Source organism: Lissotriton helveticus, chromosome 9 (genome assembly GCF_964261635.1).
Source record: "Lissotriton helveticus chromosome 9, aLisHel1.1, whole genome shotgun sequence".
NCBI classification, from domain to species: Eukaryota; Metazoa; Chordata; class Amphibia; order Caudata; family Salamandridae; genus Lissotriton; species Lissotriton helveticus.
This window is the reverse complement of record NC_136070.1, coordinates 62,797,639-62,814,281: the sequence shown is the minus strand read 5'-3', so window position 1 is coordinate 62,814,281 and position 16,643 is coordinate 62,797,639. Positions and strand designations below refer to the sequence as shown.

Below are 16,643 nucleotides of genomic sequence, written 5' to 3'. Positions count from 1 at the left end.
TATTTGTTACAGAGCATCAAATCACATTTTAACCATTTCTAGGAGCTGCAGGTATCAGGAACTACTTTCACAAATGTTTTTAATGGTGCTCAAATCACTGTCCTAGGAAGGATGGAAGGCTGAGTCAACCATGCTGGGATCACAGTCCATGACCTGCAGATCAGTGCAGGTGTCAGCGGCAATCTTATAACTCACTGAGCTATTGTGCAGCTTCAAAAGTTCAACTTTCTTGATCAGCGTGCAGCATCGTCCACTCGAGACCCCCTTCTGCCAACACTCATTCCTTGTTATTTGCAGTAAATGACTCAACATTGTTTAGTCACAATTGGTTGTTTTAGGTCACAAGCACTTGGTGATGTGCTTTAACACTCGTGCGGGAGTCTCCTTGCATTGCAGCACCGGCTGGAAGGAACTTCCTGATCAGTGCGGGTGGCTGGATCCTCTCAGACACTTCCCCTGAAAGTCAAATTGACAACTTTACTATCTGCACTCTAAGAGAGACGTACAATGCCAAACCATGCTGTGCGTTAATGGAGAATAATAGTATTTCTTCAAACACAATGGAGAATAAATTGTTTAGAGATTGACTGTCTCCTTCATAGTAACAGTACTGCCTGTATTTGTTTGATCTAGAGAACCTGTTTGATCCTTATGGTCCTACACTCTATATCCATCGTATACAGTCAGGAATGACATAAGCATCAAGTGGACTGTAATGATGCAAAGGTTACAACACCACGAGGACTCGAGATGCTTGAGAAAAGAGTCCCTCACCAGAAAACACTGTCAAATAAGGGTCTCTCTGCTGAACTGAAAATAATATGTACATCTTAAAGGATCTTAGAAAGTTCATGGCATCTTCTTGCTCGCAAAGTACTCTATGTGATGCTAGGAGAACCAACTGCAAAAAAATCCAACCAGTCACTTCTAGTATCTTGACACACAAGTCACCAAAGGAAACCATTTAAGAAATTAATAAATCAAGAAAAGGAGTACCCCAGAGCTTGCAGCACTGATTGTGCCACCCTGAAGGTCCCCAACTAAGGTAATTAATCCAGTCGGCTGCTGCTCACTGGTAGAGCCATTGTGCACTGCTAGCCAGACTTCGCTTTGACATGTGTAAGTCACCGCTCTGGCAGTCTTACCATGCCCTAAAGGCAGGGTGCCACATATGACACAGGCAGGAAATGTTTTTTTACATCTACTGACAGTAAACCTACAAAAACAACAGTTTTACTGTGGAAAGACTTGGTCGCCAATTGGCGAGTAGAAGATTAGACGCAGAACCTCTCAGCTGTGCTAACTCTTGAACGGTGAGACCTAAGTGGGCACTCCAAGGTATCAAACAACTCATTACATTAAGCCTGACTTGTATTTCGAGTCAAAATCAAGTGCAACTTCTTGCAGTAAGTAGCTTAGCAAATCTGCCACTTTATTGCCTTTAAAACTACTCTTCCTACCAGAGTACACATGGAGCCTGCTCCATGAGACAACTTTCTGCCCTCTTTGAGAGACATGCCAACAACTCCCAGGAAGGAGAACAATGAGGAATTGCAAGCCAGGGAGGGGTCACCTACCTCCTGCAAGAAAGCGTTGAGGTGTTCGCACCAAAAGGAAAGCTTCAAAAGTGAAGCTGCCTTTGAAGCCCAGACGTGGGACACCAGTGGGGAGGGCAGCCCCATTGTTGAGGTAGACAGGCTGGCACGGCCAGAAGAGAGGAGAAACTAGTTGCCAAACCATTTTTTCCAGGGGTGTGTAGTCCTGAGGTAGCCACAACCCGGTGGTTGGGCTAGGGAGGTCTGTACACCAGGAGAGGGGTCTCGCCATCCCAGTGGGGAGAATGGTGCACCCTTGCATAGCTAGATGCGACACTCCACAGGAAGTGGTCACCAGGTGGGAGAGAACCTGGTAGCCCGTTGGCTACCAACAGCATCCTGCCCGGAGAGCAATTTCCGAATACAAAGGGGGCACCCCTGACACCCAGGCGCCGGATCTCAACTGACTGAAGAAGGACAGCCCTGCTGCACCAAGGGCCCAGCAGAGAGACTGCACAGACAAAGACTGCGCCTGGTGGCTACTGAAGATACAGCCTGTACCTGCTATGTCCTGTGTGGGAAGCAGTCGTCTCCATAGCCCAGTCTAGCCAAGAGAACTCCAAGGGCAGCTCACGGGCCTCCTGTTCGCAGCACAGGGACACAACTGCTGAAGAAGCCTTCTGGGGCAAGTTTGTATCCAAACGTCTTCAAGCTGCTACCACCACCGCAGCACCGAGGACCAAGACCCGATGCATATTTATTTATATTTAAATTTATATGGCGCACAGCTACCCGGATGTTCCTGGCGCCTACAGACTTCCGCTACAAAGAGAAAAGGGCCAGGACTCTACTCATTTAAAAACATGGGTTTTTAATCTTCACGAAATGTGCAGTAAATCGTTTCATGACTTAATTGAAACGGAAGTGAGTTCCATAGGGAAGGAGCTAAATAGGTAAAGGACCATCCGCCCATACGTGCTCGTTTGATCCTGGGAACTTGGAATTTTAATTGATTAGAGGATCGTAGGGGGCGTGAGGGGAGGTAAGATTGTACCAAGGCACCAAGATAGTCAGGTGCTGAGCCCATTTTGACACTATGCATATGGCAGCCAGTGAAGGTCATGGGGTGGACCTGTGATAGAGGCCATTCTAGGCAGCTAGCATAGGAGTGTGGCCGCAGAATTCTGGACAATTTGCAACTTCCGAAACACCTCCTTGCTTGCGCCCAGGTACAACACGTTGCCGTAGTCCAGTCTGGACACGATCAAAGCCTGGGTAACTTTTATTGTGGGAGGGTGGAAACATCCAGAGAATTTTTTTAAGCCACTTTAGAATAGTAAAACAGGTAGAGGCAACCTTAACCACCTGCTGCTTCATAGACAACTGGTCATCAATAATTATTAAGCCTGGGCAAAGCACTATGCTACGCTCACGAAGTTTGGGCTACTTCGCACTATGTGAATTACACATAGCACAGTGCAAACGTGTAGCGTAGTGGGCATTTTTTGCTTGCGGTCCTCAATGTCAAGTTGGCGACTGCGAGCAAGCAAAATGACATCCCGGCGAGACCTTTTCCTCATTCGCGACCAGCAACATCAAGTTGCCGATCGTGAGCGTGGAAAATAAACCTCCCGGTGAGCTTGTCAACGCAGGGAGGTCAGGTTTCTCATTGCTAGTGGTCGCGTATGCTCGCGACCGCTCGCGATGAGACACTACTAGTCCGCATTGAGAAAGCTTCCGCTCAAGTAGAAATCTATTGGAGCGGCAGAAAACAACCACTTGCACTGTGCAAGATGAAGTTTGCACTGTTCGGACAAGCATCCGGCACTGAGCAATCAGTGCGAACAGCATTTTGCACAATACCTTACCGGTGTGGGAGCTGCCGGGCCCTCACCTTTAAAGCAAACAGTGGCAAAATCAAAAACAGTTTTTGGTTTCAAAAAGCACACACTGCCACAGTAGTTATTGGCACTGAACAAAACTACTTTGTGTGGAGAGGGAGGGAGGGAGGGAGGGAGAGAGAGAGAGATAATAAACACGAAAGGTCATGGTCAACCCAGACCAAATTAGGGGCCCAATATTAAAGAAAGTCTCAAAAGTGCACCCATGGTATATGTCCTTCCATTAAGTGTAGCTATATAGCATTCGTGAATTCCCAAGAATTTACAGAAGTAGGACAAAATATGAGTGTTTGCAAATTCACTTTCCCTCCAACCACTTTTTTCCCCAACTCTGGAAGAAGGTTTACATCTGCCATTGTCAGGAGTATATTTTCAGCATTTCTCAGTATGAGAAAAGATTAGAGAAGAGTTGTTGAAAAGCCTTAAAACATGCAAGTTAGTAGGTTTGCACAGACTCAAAAGGGCATTCTAACCCTTGAACTATTGCGGACGTCTACCTTCAGCCCCAGTATGTAGATCTGCGGAAATGTGGCAACATAAGGGGATTGCAAGTATTCAAACACAACAATGAGATGAGCCCTGGCATAATCGGAGAGGCTATATCAGAGCTGTTCTATAATGAGTTTGCTGCCATAATTTGTTGCGGCACTACATGGCACCAAAGGGACAAGTGGATTGTGTTACAGGACAAGTAGATTTATGAAGCAACCTGCCCCATGCACAAGTATATATTTCATTAAATTCCACGCCCCTGCTGGTTGCTCGAAGAGGAGTTGTGGTGGGAATAGGCTCATATGTGGGATGTAGACTGCACACACAGCACCTGTAATTCACATTGAGGTGGGGCTGTATTGTGAAAGGGCTTACACCCACCCCATGCCACTGATCTGCGTAGCAGTGGCGTAACACAGGCCCCTGCGGTTCAGTGGGGCCCCCTCAGCACAATACATTGGCTGCATGGCTCCCGATTGAGTTCGGAGGGGGTGCCTCCACATACCTTACAGGCGGGCTGTCCTGGTTTCATTACGCCAGTGCTGCGTAGAGCAATATTTAACATGGTTACATTAGCCATGGCAATGCACTTTCACTCACTCACGATCCTGTGCCATAGGGCGCCTGAGGAAGAGGTATCATGCCTCATGGGTCCAGGAGGCAGTGGTGCCTGTCAGGGGTGCGTACATGGGTGCTAGAACATCCCAGGGAGAAATAGGACCCCCTCTCATGAGATTAGGATTGGAGCTGTGCTTCCAATGAGCTGCTGACACTTTAAAAATGCCTATTTCAAGGTGGAGTACTCCGCTAAAACAGTTTCCATCGATTTAAGGTTGAAAATGAATGATTATGAGGAAAATAAAGTGCAGCAAAAATGCAGCTAAATTTCCATATTTGTGCCGCTAAAATTTGTTTATCCATGCCGCAATATCCTGGGGGGTCTGCTTATTCAATCACATCTTGACTCGCCCTAGTGGAGTGATCATCTTTCACTTAAGGACGTGGGCTGTTTGAATGTATACTTCTACCTTCGCCATGGTGCTTGTACTAAACCACATAAGCGTCTTTACAAATATAGCTGTGTCTGTTAACTCCCTCCCAGGTGTCATGCTCTAATAGGCTATTGCTGCATGTATTAGTATAGTGGTTCCCAAACTGTACGCCGCGGCTCCCTGGTGCGCCGTGAAAAGTAGCCAGGGGCGCCACGAACAGATGAGCACACAGTTTGGAATTCATTAATAAATCGTATGTTGCTCTTCTTACGTGCATCTCTAAATGTAACACTGCTCCGTGTGATCAGGCCTGCAGTGGTTGACCAGGGCCAGAAGAGGGCAGTGCAACCTTACTTTCAAGGCATCTATTATCAGGACAGCAGGGAGACAAGGATATCAATGCATTTGCTTTCACGTTGTCCTGTGAGGTGAAGCCCGCTGTCTCACCAACAGAGAACACATCAAGCAACCCGTGGGTCTTTTTACACTCAGCTGGAGGCGACAGGCTAAACAAGAATTGCAGCATAGCTCAACCCAGATTCTACTAAGGTCTTTAAAATGGTAAAGCTGCTGCTGAGGCCTTAGCACCAGAGATAGGCAGTAAGAAAAGTATCTCTTTGCAAAGAGGCACCTATATTATTTATGCACTTATTCAGAAAAAGGTGGGGAGCAAGGGATATGAAACAGTGTGACTTACAGGTTACAAAAAACATGCTCAGATGTCAGTTAGATAATTCAGAGGGTTGAGAGTCTGCTGCAGTCATAAGCGTGCAACAGAGCAAATACCAGTAGAAACCCTTTGTATTAACATTGCAGTAGCTTACAGCACAATATAATATTAACTTGGACACTGCTATTTTTTATTACAAATATTTACAATTTAGGGATCTTAGAAACAGACGTTTGTCCACAATTGCATGGTTTTTGAGCTGATCGAAACAAGGGCTAACATCCAGGCCTCTAAATTCCAAGGCTGATTCTTCATCACGCCTTTCCTTTAGCTCCCTATTGTGCTCTTCTTCTTTAGAACGTTCTTCATCACACCTTTCCTTTAGCTCCCTATTGTGCCCTTCTTATTCTCTTTCCTGAATCTAGAACGATCAACAGGAAGGAGCCCAGCACACAAAAGCAGCTAGCTGTTACCATCAAATCAAATGAGATAACATTGAATTTGCAGGACAACCTTGTGCATTGCCTGTGCCCAATCTAATTTATTCGCGTTTTCAGTTTGCCAAAAATTGCTGCAGACTTACTCCAAACCTTGAATGTGCTTGATTGTGTCTAGATCATGTTCGTTTTAATTCTTTTTTTTCCCATTGTCGTAATTTTACACATTTTATTTAAAAGGAAATGGGAACAAACAACCAGAGAACAGTGGTCACGATCAATAGTATTATCCAATGTATATTTGTTTGGCTGTGGTGCGCATGCCAATGTGTTCCAAGCATGCACACTAACGTGCATTTACAGTTCACTTCTCTGAGAACACTATGTCCCTCCAATTAGTCCAATCAGTCGTTGACACAGCATGGGGCTCTGCAGTGGCCAGAATAGGATTACATCTATGTTATAGAATACCTTCATCCCAATTATTTTCAGGGAAAAACATGAAAGTACTAGATGGAAGAAACCAAATACATAGCCCCCCCATTATAAACCTACCACCAGAATCAGCCCCATACGTTTTGGTTCTTGCAGGGGTCGCAGAATTAAGAACGGGAACTCTAGGAACACACCAAGAGTTAAAAAATAAAACTATTCATTGGCTAGTAAATCATAGTGACTATGGATATGAGAATACCCACGAGATACTAACCACAAGCAGGGTGGGATGGATAGGCGAGCACCACAAGGATATTTACGGAGATTGCGTAGTAATCAATTTAAGAAAACCTTGCATCATTAAGCATATTTTAGCAACAGAATAGGGGGAGCTCTATCCAACTACGTTTAGGCTATTTTTACCCCCCCCACAAGGCTATATCAACAAGACTATTCATATCAGCTGAGAAGGAGTTTTCCTCCCAGAAGAGCGGCATTTCCAACCCCAGGCAAGCTGTTACATAATTTTCCAATTTTTAATATTCCAACTGTTAATAGGTTCAGTCCCCTTGAGGGAGTGGACTGACTGAAGAACCCCAATCCAAATAACAAAGTGGGAATAGTACTATCAATTTTAGATCTAGAGTGTCGGGTCATGTTATGCTAGATCTGGAACCCGCGGCAGGTATGGCAAGTGGGAGCATGAGCGGCTTCCAAAACCCAGACTGCCCGCTATCCATGACTACCCACTGTGAAAACCCCGAACAAATACCCAATTTAGAGCCAAAAACCCTGAATGTTGTCGGATTAGCATCTGAACACTCGAATCAGTTATCATCGGTGTCCCCAAATGGGAACCTAGCGAACACCCAGGTAACAAGAGTCTTGTCCTGGAACATTGCAGGTTTGAATAGTAAACTGGATGACCCCGAATGGGGAACTTTTATGGAAAATTTTAAGATCTGCATGTTGCAGGAAACCTGGGCAAGAAGGGCGGTCTCTAAATTGGGTTATGCTAGTTTTTATATTCTAGCAACCTCGCGGGGAACAAGGAGACCATCTGGGGGTCTTACAACCTGGGTGGGATCTCCCCTGGGCTGTTCAGCGATACAAATTGACACAGGGTCTTGTGATATTTTAAGTGTTTTGTTGCGTTTTTCTTTAAAGCCCCCTGTTCTTCTAATAAATGTATATTCACGACCCACCTCTAATGGCAGAGAATCTGATACAGTGGAAGAGCTAACTACCTTCCTGGGTTCTATAGATACTAACCAGATGATTATAGTAGTTGGGGACTTAAATTGCCAGTTTGAGCCGCTAGAAGGGTTACCCCTGATGGCTTATTTGATGAAGACCACTTTTTTAAAATCCCAGAGTCAGGATGCTCAAAAGTAAACAAAATGGTCCCCATTGGTGGTTCAAATGAGCTGTCTCACATTAAGACATTCTCTGTGAGCGTGTAATGGGAGATCCTTATCTGATTCATCAAATGGATACACGTTCCATAGCAAAAATAGAGGGTTTATATTAGACTACATCTTCATTAACTCACATTTCTGGGATAGGGTGATGGACTTCAAAGTAATTCCCCGTCTATCAATCAATCAATCAATCAATCAGGTCATTTGTAGAGCGCACTACTCACCCGTAGGGTCTCAAGGCGCTGGGTTGTGGGGGGGGGTCTAGATAGCGATCATTCCGCACAAGTAGTGGAACTAAAATCTTTGAACATTGTAAGCCTGTTCCCTATAGTTAATCCTATTGACTCCAGGGTGGTGGTCTCGAACTGCAGGAGGAGAGTAAAATGGTCAAACTTTAGCCAATCGGAAGATAGACTGGGCAGTTTATATGACCCCTTGCTACCGGTTCTCACTGACGTGTCTAATCTATGTAGTGCGGGCATGAAAGGAAATAGATCTACAGCAGGTACAAATGATCCATGCCAAACTAGGAAAAATCACTCTAGAATTTTTCTATCCTATTAAAATCTTGAAACAGGACAAGCTGCCTGCCCACCCCTGGTATAATACGTCTTGCCGCAAGTCTAAAAAGGCATTGGTATTATCTATCAGAGCTAAAGATCGCGTTTCTATAAGGTCAGCAAGAGCTAACTATAAAATAGCCATACAAGTAGCAAAGCGAAGGTGGGAAGATGAAAACTGGGACACAATGAAAACTGCATTAGGGGATAGAGACATGAGGACTTTCTGGGGACTTGTTAATTCCGGTACAACATCTCCGCGAAATGCGGCTGAACCCAACCTAGATGAACAGATTTGGTGGGAGCATTTTGAAACACTATACGCCAAAGAATCTGGAGATGATCTTGTTTATAGTTGTGATTTATCAGACGCCCGTGCTGTGGTATATCGGGATTCATCTCCCACGACTGAAGGAGCTGTGGGCTTGAGTATTAGTCTAAAAGAAATACAGGCCGCAATAACAAGAATAGCCCCAGGGAAAGCTCCAGGTCCGGACAATATACCTGGAGATCTCTTTAGGTCCGAACCCGACATCTGGGCTCCCTACTTTTGGATACTTTTTAATTCAATTATGCAAGGTATGAAGATCCCACCAAGCTGGCTTGGTGCGGAAATTATTCAAATTTTTAAAAAGGGCTCCCCACTCCTTCCAACTAACTATAGACCCATAAGTTTAATAGACATTTCCCAGAAAATATTTGCACGGGTCTTACTCCTCAGATTGCAGTCCTGGATGGAAGAAGAGAAGATACTGTCCGTCCTGCAGGCCGGGTTCAGGGGAAAATTGTCAACCCTGGACCAAGTACTGAGATTACAATTGTTGTACTGGAAGACCGTAAGCATGCAGGGGGGCAGTCTCTTCATGATCTTTGTAGATTTGAGATCTGCATTTGATCTAGTACCCAGGGAGAAATGATGGTTAATCAATCAATCAATCAATCATAATATTTGTATAGCGCGCTACTCACCCGGAAGGGTCTCAAGGCGCTTGGGGGAAGGGGTCCGCTACTGCTCCAACAGCCAGGTCTTGAGTTGTCTCCTGAAGGCGAGGTGGTCCTGGGTCAGCCGAAGGTGGATGGGGAGGGGGAGGGAGTTCCATGTCTTGACCGCCAGGTAGGAGAAGGATCTGCCTCCGGCGGTGGCTCTTCGAATGCGTGGTACGGCGGCGAGGCTGGCAGATCGTAGCTGGCGGGTGGGCGTGTAGAAGGTCAGGCGGTCGTTGAGGTACTTGGGGCCCAGGTCGTGGAGAGACTTGTGTGCGTGGGTGAGGAGCCTGAACGTGATCCTCTTGTTGACGGGGAGCCAGTGCAGGTCCTTCAGGTGGCCGGAGATGTGGCTGCGTCGGGGGCTGTCCAGGATGAGTCGGGCGGAGGCGTTCTGGATGCGTTGGAGTCTTTTCTGTAGCTTGGCTGTGGTTCCAGCGTAGAGGGTGTTTCCGTAGTCCAGTCGGCTGGTGACGAGGGCCTGGGTGACCGTCTTCCTGGTTTCGGTCGGGATCCATCGGAAGATCTTGCGAAGCATGCGAAGGGTGTGAAAGCATGATGAGGAGACGGCGTTGACTTGTCTGGTCATCGAGAGGGAGGAGTCAAGGATGAAGCCCAGGTTCCGTGTGTGATCCGTTGGCTTGGGAGCGGTGCCCAGGGCTGGGGGCCACCAGGAGTCGTCCCAGGCGGAGGGTGATGGTCCCAGGATGAGGACTTCCGTCTTGTCAGAGTTCAGTTTCAGGCGGCTGTTCTTCATCCACTCGGCGACGTCTTTCATCACTTCGTGTAGGCTGGTTCTGGCGGTGTCGGGGTCTCTGGTGAGGGAGAGGATCAGCTGGGTGTCGTCGGCGTAGGAGATTATGTTGAGGTTGTGTTGACGTGCGATGGCAGCAAGAGGTCTCATGTAGACGTTGAAGAGGGTGGGGCTGAGTGAAGATCCTTGCGGGACGCCGCAGATGACTTCGGTGGCCTCGGATCGAAACGGGGGGAGGCGGACTCTCTGTGTTCTTCCGGCGAGGAACGAGATGATCCACTCCAGTGCCTTATCTTGGATGCCGGTGTTGCTGAGGCGTTGGACTAGGGTGCGGTGGCAGACAGTGTCAAACGCTGCAGAGAGGTCCAGGAGGATGAGTGCCGCTGTTTCCCCGTTGTCGAGCAGGGCTCGGATGTCGTCGGTGGCTGCGATGAGGGCGGTCTCGGTGCTGTGGTTGGCTCTGAAACCGGACTGCGAGGGGTCGAGAGATCCGTTCGTCTCGAGGAAGGCGGCAAGCGGTCTGTTGACGATCTTCTCGATCACTTTTGCAGGAAAAGGGAGGAGCGAGATGGGGCGGAAGTTCTTGAGGTCGGTGGGGTCCGCTGTTGGTTTCTTCAGTAGGGCGCTGAGCTCGGCATGCTTCCAGCTCTCCGGGAAGGTGGCGGTGTTGAAGGAGGTGTTGATGACGTCCCGGAGTTGGGGTGCGATGGTGGAGTCGGCCTTGTTGAAGACGTGGTGGGGGCAGGGGTCGGTTGGAGATCCGGAGTGGATGGTGTTCATCGTGCGGGCTGTGTCTTCGGTGGTCACTGTGGTCCAGGTGTGAAGGGTGGCTGTGGGGTGCGTTGGTTCGACGGGTGGGTGCGTAGATGGTGCGCCGAAACTATTGTGGATGTCGGCAATCTTGCGGTGGAAGAACGAGGTGAGGGAGTCGCAGAGATCTTGTGAAGGAGTGATGTCGTTGTTGCCGGTGCTGGGGTTGGAGAACTCCTTGACGATGCTGAAGAGTTCCTTGCTGTCATGGGCGTTGTTGTCCAGTCGCTCCTTCAGTGATTTCTTCTTGGTGGTGCGGATGAGCTGGTGGTGCTTGCGGGTGGCGTGTTTGAGGGCGGTCATGTTGTTCGTGGTCTGATCGAGGCACCAGGCTTTCTCGAGGGTGCGGCAGGTCTTCTTGGAGACTTAGTCTTGGGTGAGATGGGGGTCCCCGCATATTTAATCCAACTTTTTAAAAGCCTACATGAATAAAATTACGCACAAATTAGGTATAGAAAGGATGGCAATCTTACAGCTCCTATACCCATTAACCGCGGTGTACGCCAGGGGTGTGTGCTCGCACCAACCTTATTTAGCCTCTACATTAATGGCCCGATTGATGCCTTGCTTGCGGAAAAAGACCTGGATGCCCCCAAGTTTGCCTACCGTAGAATCTCAGCAATGCTGTTTGCTGATGACACTTTACTGGTTGCCAAATCGCCTATGGGAATTCAAAGGGTTTTGGACACATTTGAGTTGTTCTGCAGAGCCAGAGACTTAGAAATAAATCTAGCGAAAACCAAATGTATGGCTTTTAATTGCCCAAAAGGCACACGCCCTAACCCGTCCCTAAATGGCAAAGCCCTTGAGAGAGTATCGTCATTTGTTTACTTAGGCATTACAATCTCTTAGACTATGGAATGGGAGGCACACATTACAAAATCTACGCTTAAACTAGCACAATCTTCAGGTGGCATCGTGAAGGTTTTTAACAAGTCTAGCAAAAGAACCATCAGTCCAGCAATTAAAATCTATAGGGCTCAGGCGAGAGGTGGGGCTTTATATGGCGCAGAGCTTTGGGGCCACCTTAAATTGAAGAAGTTAACACAGGTGGAGAACCATTACCTAAGACAGCTATTTAGATTGCCACGTAGCACCCCGCTAGTCCCGCTATGTTTTGATATGGGTATAACTCCAATAGCCGAAGTAGCGAGTCTTAAACCTATAATGCACTGGCGTCGTTTATGGACCACCCCCGAACTCACACCCTATCGGGAGGAATTACTAGAGGTATTGAGGTTACGAGGTGCCGTAAAAATCCCGTGGTTGGCATATATTAAATCCTTATTAACCAGCATGAGTCTAGGGGATTGCTGGTCTGAACCCGAGTCAGCTTGTCTGTTAATATCCAAGGACCAAGTGAAGGCTTGCTATAAAGAGTACAGACTATTCCAACTCCATACCTCTTCCTTCTTCAAAATCTTTATTTCGATCACATGATCATAAAAGATGTACAAAATTGTCACATTGATTAAAAATGCAGAAAATGTCATTGTATCATTAGTATAAAAATACATTTAAAAATTAGAACATATAATGATCAGAATGGGTACCAGCCTATCAGGGGATTCAGGTCTGTCGATAGTCCCCAGCTCTCTTTATCAAACGAGTTCGGGCATACCACATGATAAGGCAAATACAATGGGTGGGGATAGATCAGTCTTTAAAACTCTGTATGCGGGTAAAAATGTTCTAAATCCCATATTTTTAAGCAGAGGGACCAACCAGTAATTCCTGCTTTTCTGATAGGCTCTGCAGAAAAAGACCACATGTACATCATTCTCCTTTGTATGGGCACATACAGGGCAGATCTCTGTAGAAGGCCCGCACGACCATGCTGCTGTAAAAGATGCCAGGGGAAGGGTCCCATACCTCCATTGCAGGAATAATTTCCTGGTTAGCACCGGAGTCATGTCATCCAGGACACTTTCAAGTTTGTATGAGTCTTTGATTTTTATGAATTGATAAGTCAAAGATCCTTCACGAGTGCTGTCCACGGCTCGGAGGAGCGTTTTGTCATAGTACGCTCTGGACAGCGTCTTTCTCTGCGTCTTATTACTTGTATTTACCGGATCTGACCATAATTCTGGTAGACCAATTGTCTCGGAGGTTCTCTTAATGTAATTTAACCATGGTATCTTAGTGGCATTGGGCAACAATAGGAATTCCTGCAACTCAGTACTGTAGGTAGAGAGGTCCGGACTGCTCCAAAGGCGGCGCCAGAAGGTTAGAGGTTTGAGCCCCAATTCCTCCGTTATAGGCCGAAGGCCCATATCCAGTCTTAGGGGCAGGAGTGGGGTACTCAGGGGAAGAGCTGTGAGCTGCCTAAGGAATTTGTTCTCTGTGGTCAGCAATTTTGGCGATGGAATATGGCCCCACAACTCTCCCCCGTATGTAACTCCCCCCCACGCCTGGGCCTTATAAATTTGGATTACAGGGCTGAGTGGGCGATATGGTGACTTGCTCGCTTTTCTCATGATACCACCCGCCATCTGTGCCAATTTGAAGTTTGCTTTTGACTGGTGTGCCGACCACGTTAAATTCTCGTTTAGGGTTATCCCCAGATACTCAATTGTGTGGACCCGTTCCAAGCGTACTGTACCAAGCAGGGGGTTTGGGCGGTTTAGGGGCATGGGGTTAAGAATCATAAATTTGGTTTTCTGGGGATTGATTTCAAGTCCCCTTTCTGTACAGAACTCCAGAAAACCGTCCAACACCCGCTGTATGCCCATCGGGGATTTGGACAGCAGCAGGGTGTCGTCCGCAAACATAATTGCGGGCACCCTGCTGCCAGTCAAATTTGGGGCATCAGTGTTGGCAATCCTGGTCAGGTGCGCAATAACCCCATTCACAAAGAGGCAGAACAGGGTCGGTGCAAGCACACAACCCTGTCTCACCCCTCTGCGAACGGGGAACCTTTCGGTTAGGTTGCCGCTTCTCCCGCACCTGACGCGTGCGAAGTTGTTATGATGTAATCTCATCAGGATTGTCAAAATGTCTTTCGGGACACTCATCTGCTCCATGACCTGCCACCATTTTGCTCTTGGCACCAAATCGAAGGCGTGCCAGTAAGTCTACAAAAATCGTGTACAGAGTGCCGCCCTCGATTAATGCAGAATCGGGAAACTCTCAAACGGGTTTCTGGATCTAAAAGTCAATCCTTGCTTCGAGCCTGCATTGGATCTCATAAATCCACCAGCAGCCAGGAAGCTCTATTTACAATATAGACATGGGATTCTCCCACTCCGCTGTTTCACATCTAAGTGGAGTGATCACCAAACGATCCAATGACCCGCATGTGACTATCATGAAGAATCTGAGCTCCATGTTTTGTTTAGCTGCCAAGGCGATCAAAAGGCAAGGAGACGCTGGCTGGTCCAGTTGTGCAGGAACCTTGGTAATAGACGCTGTCTCGAAGTTTTCAGGATATTGAAAACAGATACTAGCATCCCAATAGTATATTCGGTTGCTGTTTTTTTGTTTTCAATGTGGTGTACTAGAAGGGTTTATCTGAAATCATGAAATGTCGTATTGATTGCCCTACGATGACATACATATCTAGTATAATCAATTCCCTAACAGTATAGCATTTCATGTATAGTTTTTTAATCGTAGAGTTTTTTAGCCAGTAGCTTTTGCTCTCTTTTATATTCGCTATTTTTCTTTTAGCTAATTTATTTACACATTGCACTACGCACTTTCCGAAATTAACTGTGTAATTGCCGTATTACAAATCTCAAAAGTTCCAAGTTAATTCCACTATGAGAAAATGTATATAATCATAATCGGTTTTAGCTTTTTTAAATTATGATTATCAGCTGACGCAGTTCTCCCTTTTTATGTAAATGTTTGTTCGGTGTTGTACTTTTTAGGTCATATTGAGCGAAATAAAGTTTCTTTGACTTGACTACTGAGAATGGGCTTACATTCACCACCTTCCAAAAAAAAGGTAAAATAATGGGGAGCCGTGGTAAAGGTAGCCGCAGTTTGGAAAAGTTTTGGAACCACTGTATTAGTACATTAAACCCAGACCTTTGGCTTTCCAATGCTTGTTTTTTATTGGCTTGAGTGTCTGCATAAATGACTTATTTAATATACTAACGTCGTTGTACAATTTGGTCGTCGTGACAAACACTCACTATAGTTTCTGTAATCCAGATCCCATCACTTTGTATCACAGTTTTTGTATGCAGTGATTTTAATCATACACAGTAAACTTGTACTGCTACTACCATTGGTATATTAATAAAATGCATGCTCGGATAAGGAAAAAATGACAGTTGTGGTACCAGAAGGTACTATTTGGGTTTTATGCATGCAGATTGTTTTAACGTAATATGGACCAAAGGCTTTGCAGTAAATTGCAAAAGAACACAAATAGATAACAAGTAATGTCAAACAAAATAAATAAGCAATTCCAACATAGGATACGGATCAAAGAAAGCCAATAAAAAGAGGCGTAAAAGGTAAACCACTGGATAGATGTGACAATAGGAAAACAAGAAAGGACTGTGCTTCAAGTTAAACATTCATTCTCAGTCAGCACAAGGTCTGACTCACATCAGGAGGTCACCAGGGGTTATACCTGCAGGGAGGGTGGCTCCTCTCAGACGGGCAGAGTCTTGCTGACCCCCCGCCGCAGCAGGGCCCCGCATAGGCCGCTCAGGTACCGCAGCCCCGTGGCCCCCCCTGGCACCAACGCCACCAGGAAGAGCAGGAGTCCAATGGCCTGGGCCGCGGCTCCCAGCACTGCCAGGGCCGTGCTCTGCAGCCCCATGGCCGCGTACAGCGTCCCCCCGAGCGCAGCCAGGTAGAGCAGGGCCCCCGGCTCCCGTGCCAGGCGGCCCGCCGCCCCGGCCCCCAGCAGCACGGCGGCCGCCACCAGGGCCAGCCCCGAGCCCATGGACCACAGCAGGGCGAACTTGCGCGCGCGCAGCACCAGCACCGGCACGAGCATCAGGGCCAGCGTGAAGCACAGCGCCGCGAGGAGGGCGCACACGGCCGAGAGCGCCAGGCGCTGTGCGCGGGACAGGGCGGGGAGGCACGGCGGGCCCGGGTCACTGGCAGGAGGGGAGGCCGGGGAGGGGGATCCGGGCCAGACACTCCTGACAGAGGTGGGCAGCAGGCCGCCCAGCCAGCCCCTGCTGGCAGAGTCCGGGGACGTGCTCGGGGGTACCGTCACCGGCTGGGGGGACTTCTTCCCGCTGCCCCCGCTCTTGGATTCGGATAAATAGTCCTGCAGCTGGCGGTTCAGGTCTGCCATGTCCAAAGTGTCCGTGTCCTTATCGCTTCGGCTGGAGATGCCCGGTCTCAAAAACCAGACTACACTGCAACATGTAGAAGTTCAAGTCCAATTATAAAAGTTGGATCTAGCTTTCAGACATTTTTAGATTGACTAGCTGTAATAAGGTTGTAGAAGACGATGGTGCGACATGGGTAACTCGGCTGCTGATGGGGTCCCTCTCCAGGTTTTTGGGGGGTAGTCGGCGCTCTTAAATTATATTAGGGCTTCTGGGGTACACAAAGTATTTAGGTCTGGGACCTTAGCCTTCCTCGGATCCTAGAGTTTCAAAACAACAGACCCGCAGTTTCCACTTCCGCGTGGCACATTTCACTTCCGGCACATTTCACTTCCGCGTGGCACTCTACCTC

At 47.5% G+C, this 16,643-nt stretch overlaps 1 protein-coding gene across 1 annotated transcript; it reads right to left on the bottom strand.

Moving 5' to 3' along the window:
• Positions 1-320: 320 nt before the first annotated feature.
• On the bottom strand, positions 321-16,395 carry SFT2D3 (SFT2 domain containing 3). The gene is made up of 2 exons (XM_078659453.1): positions 15,577-16,395; positions 321-456 (listed from the first exon to the last, which is right to left on the bottom strand). The coding sequence occupies exon 1, from the start codon at positions 16,252-16,254 to the stop codon at positions 15,598-15,600; it is 657 nt and encodes a 218-aa protein (XP_078515579.1). The 5' UTR covers positions 16,255-16,395; the 3' UTR covers positions 321-456; positions 15,577-15,597.
• Positions 16,396-16,643: the final 248 nt, after the last annotated feature.

Excerpts from the sequence above, each read along its gene's own strand:
- SFT2D3 (XM_078659453.1), bottom strand. The coding sequence starts at position 16,254 with ATGGCAGACCTGAACCGCCAGCTGCAGGACTATTTATCCGAATCCAAG.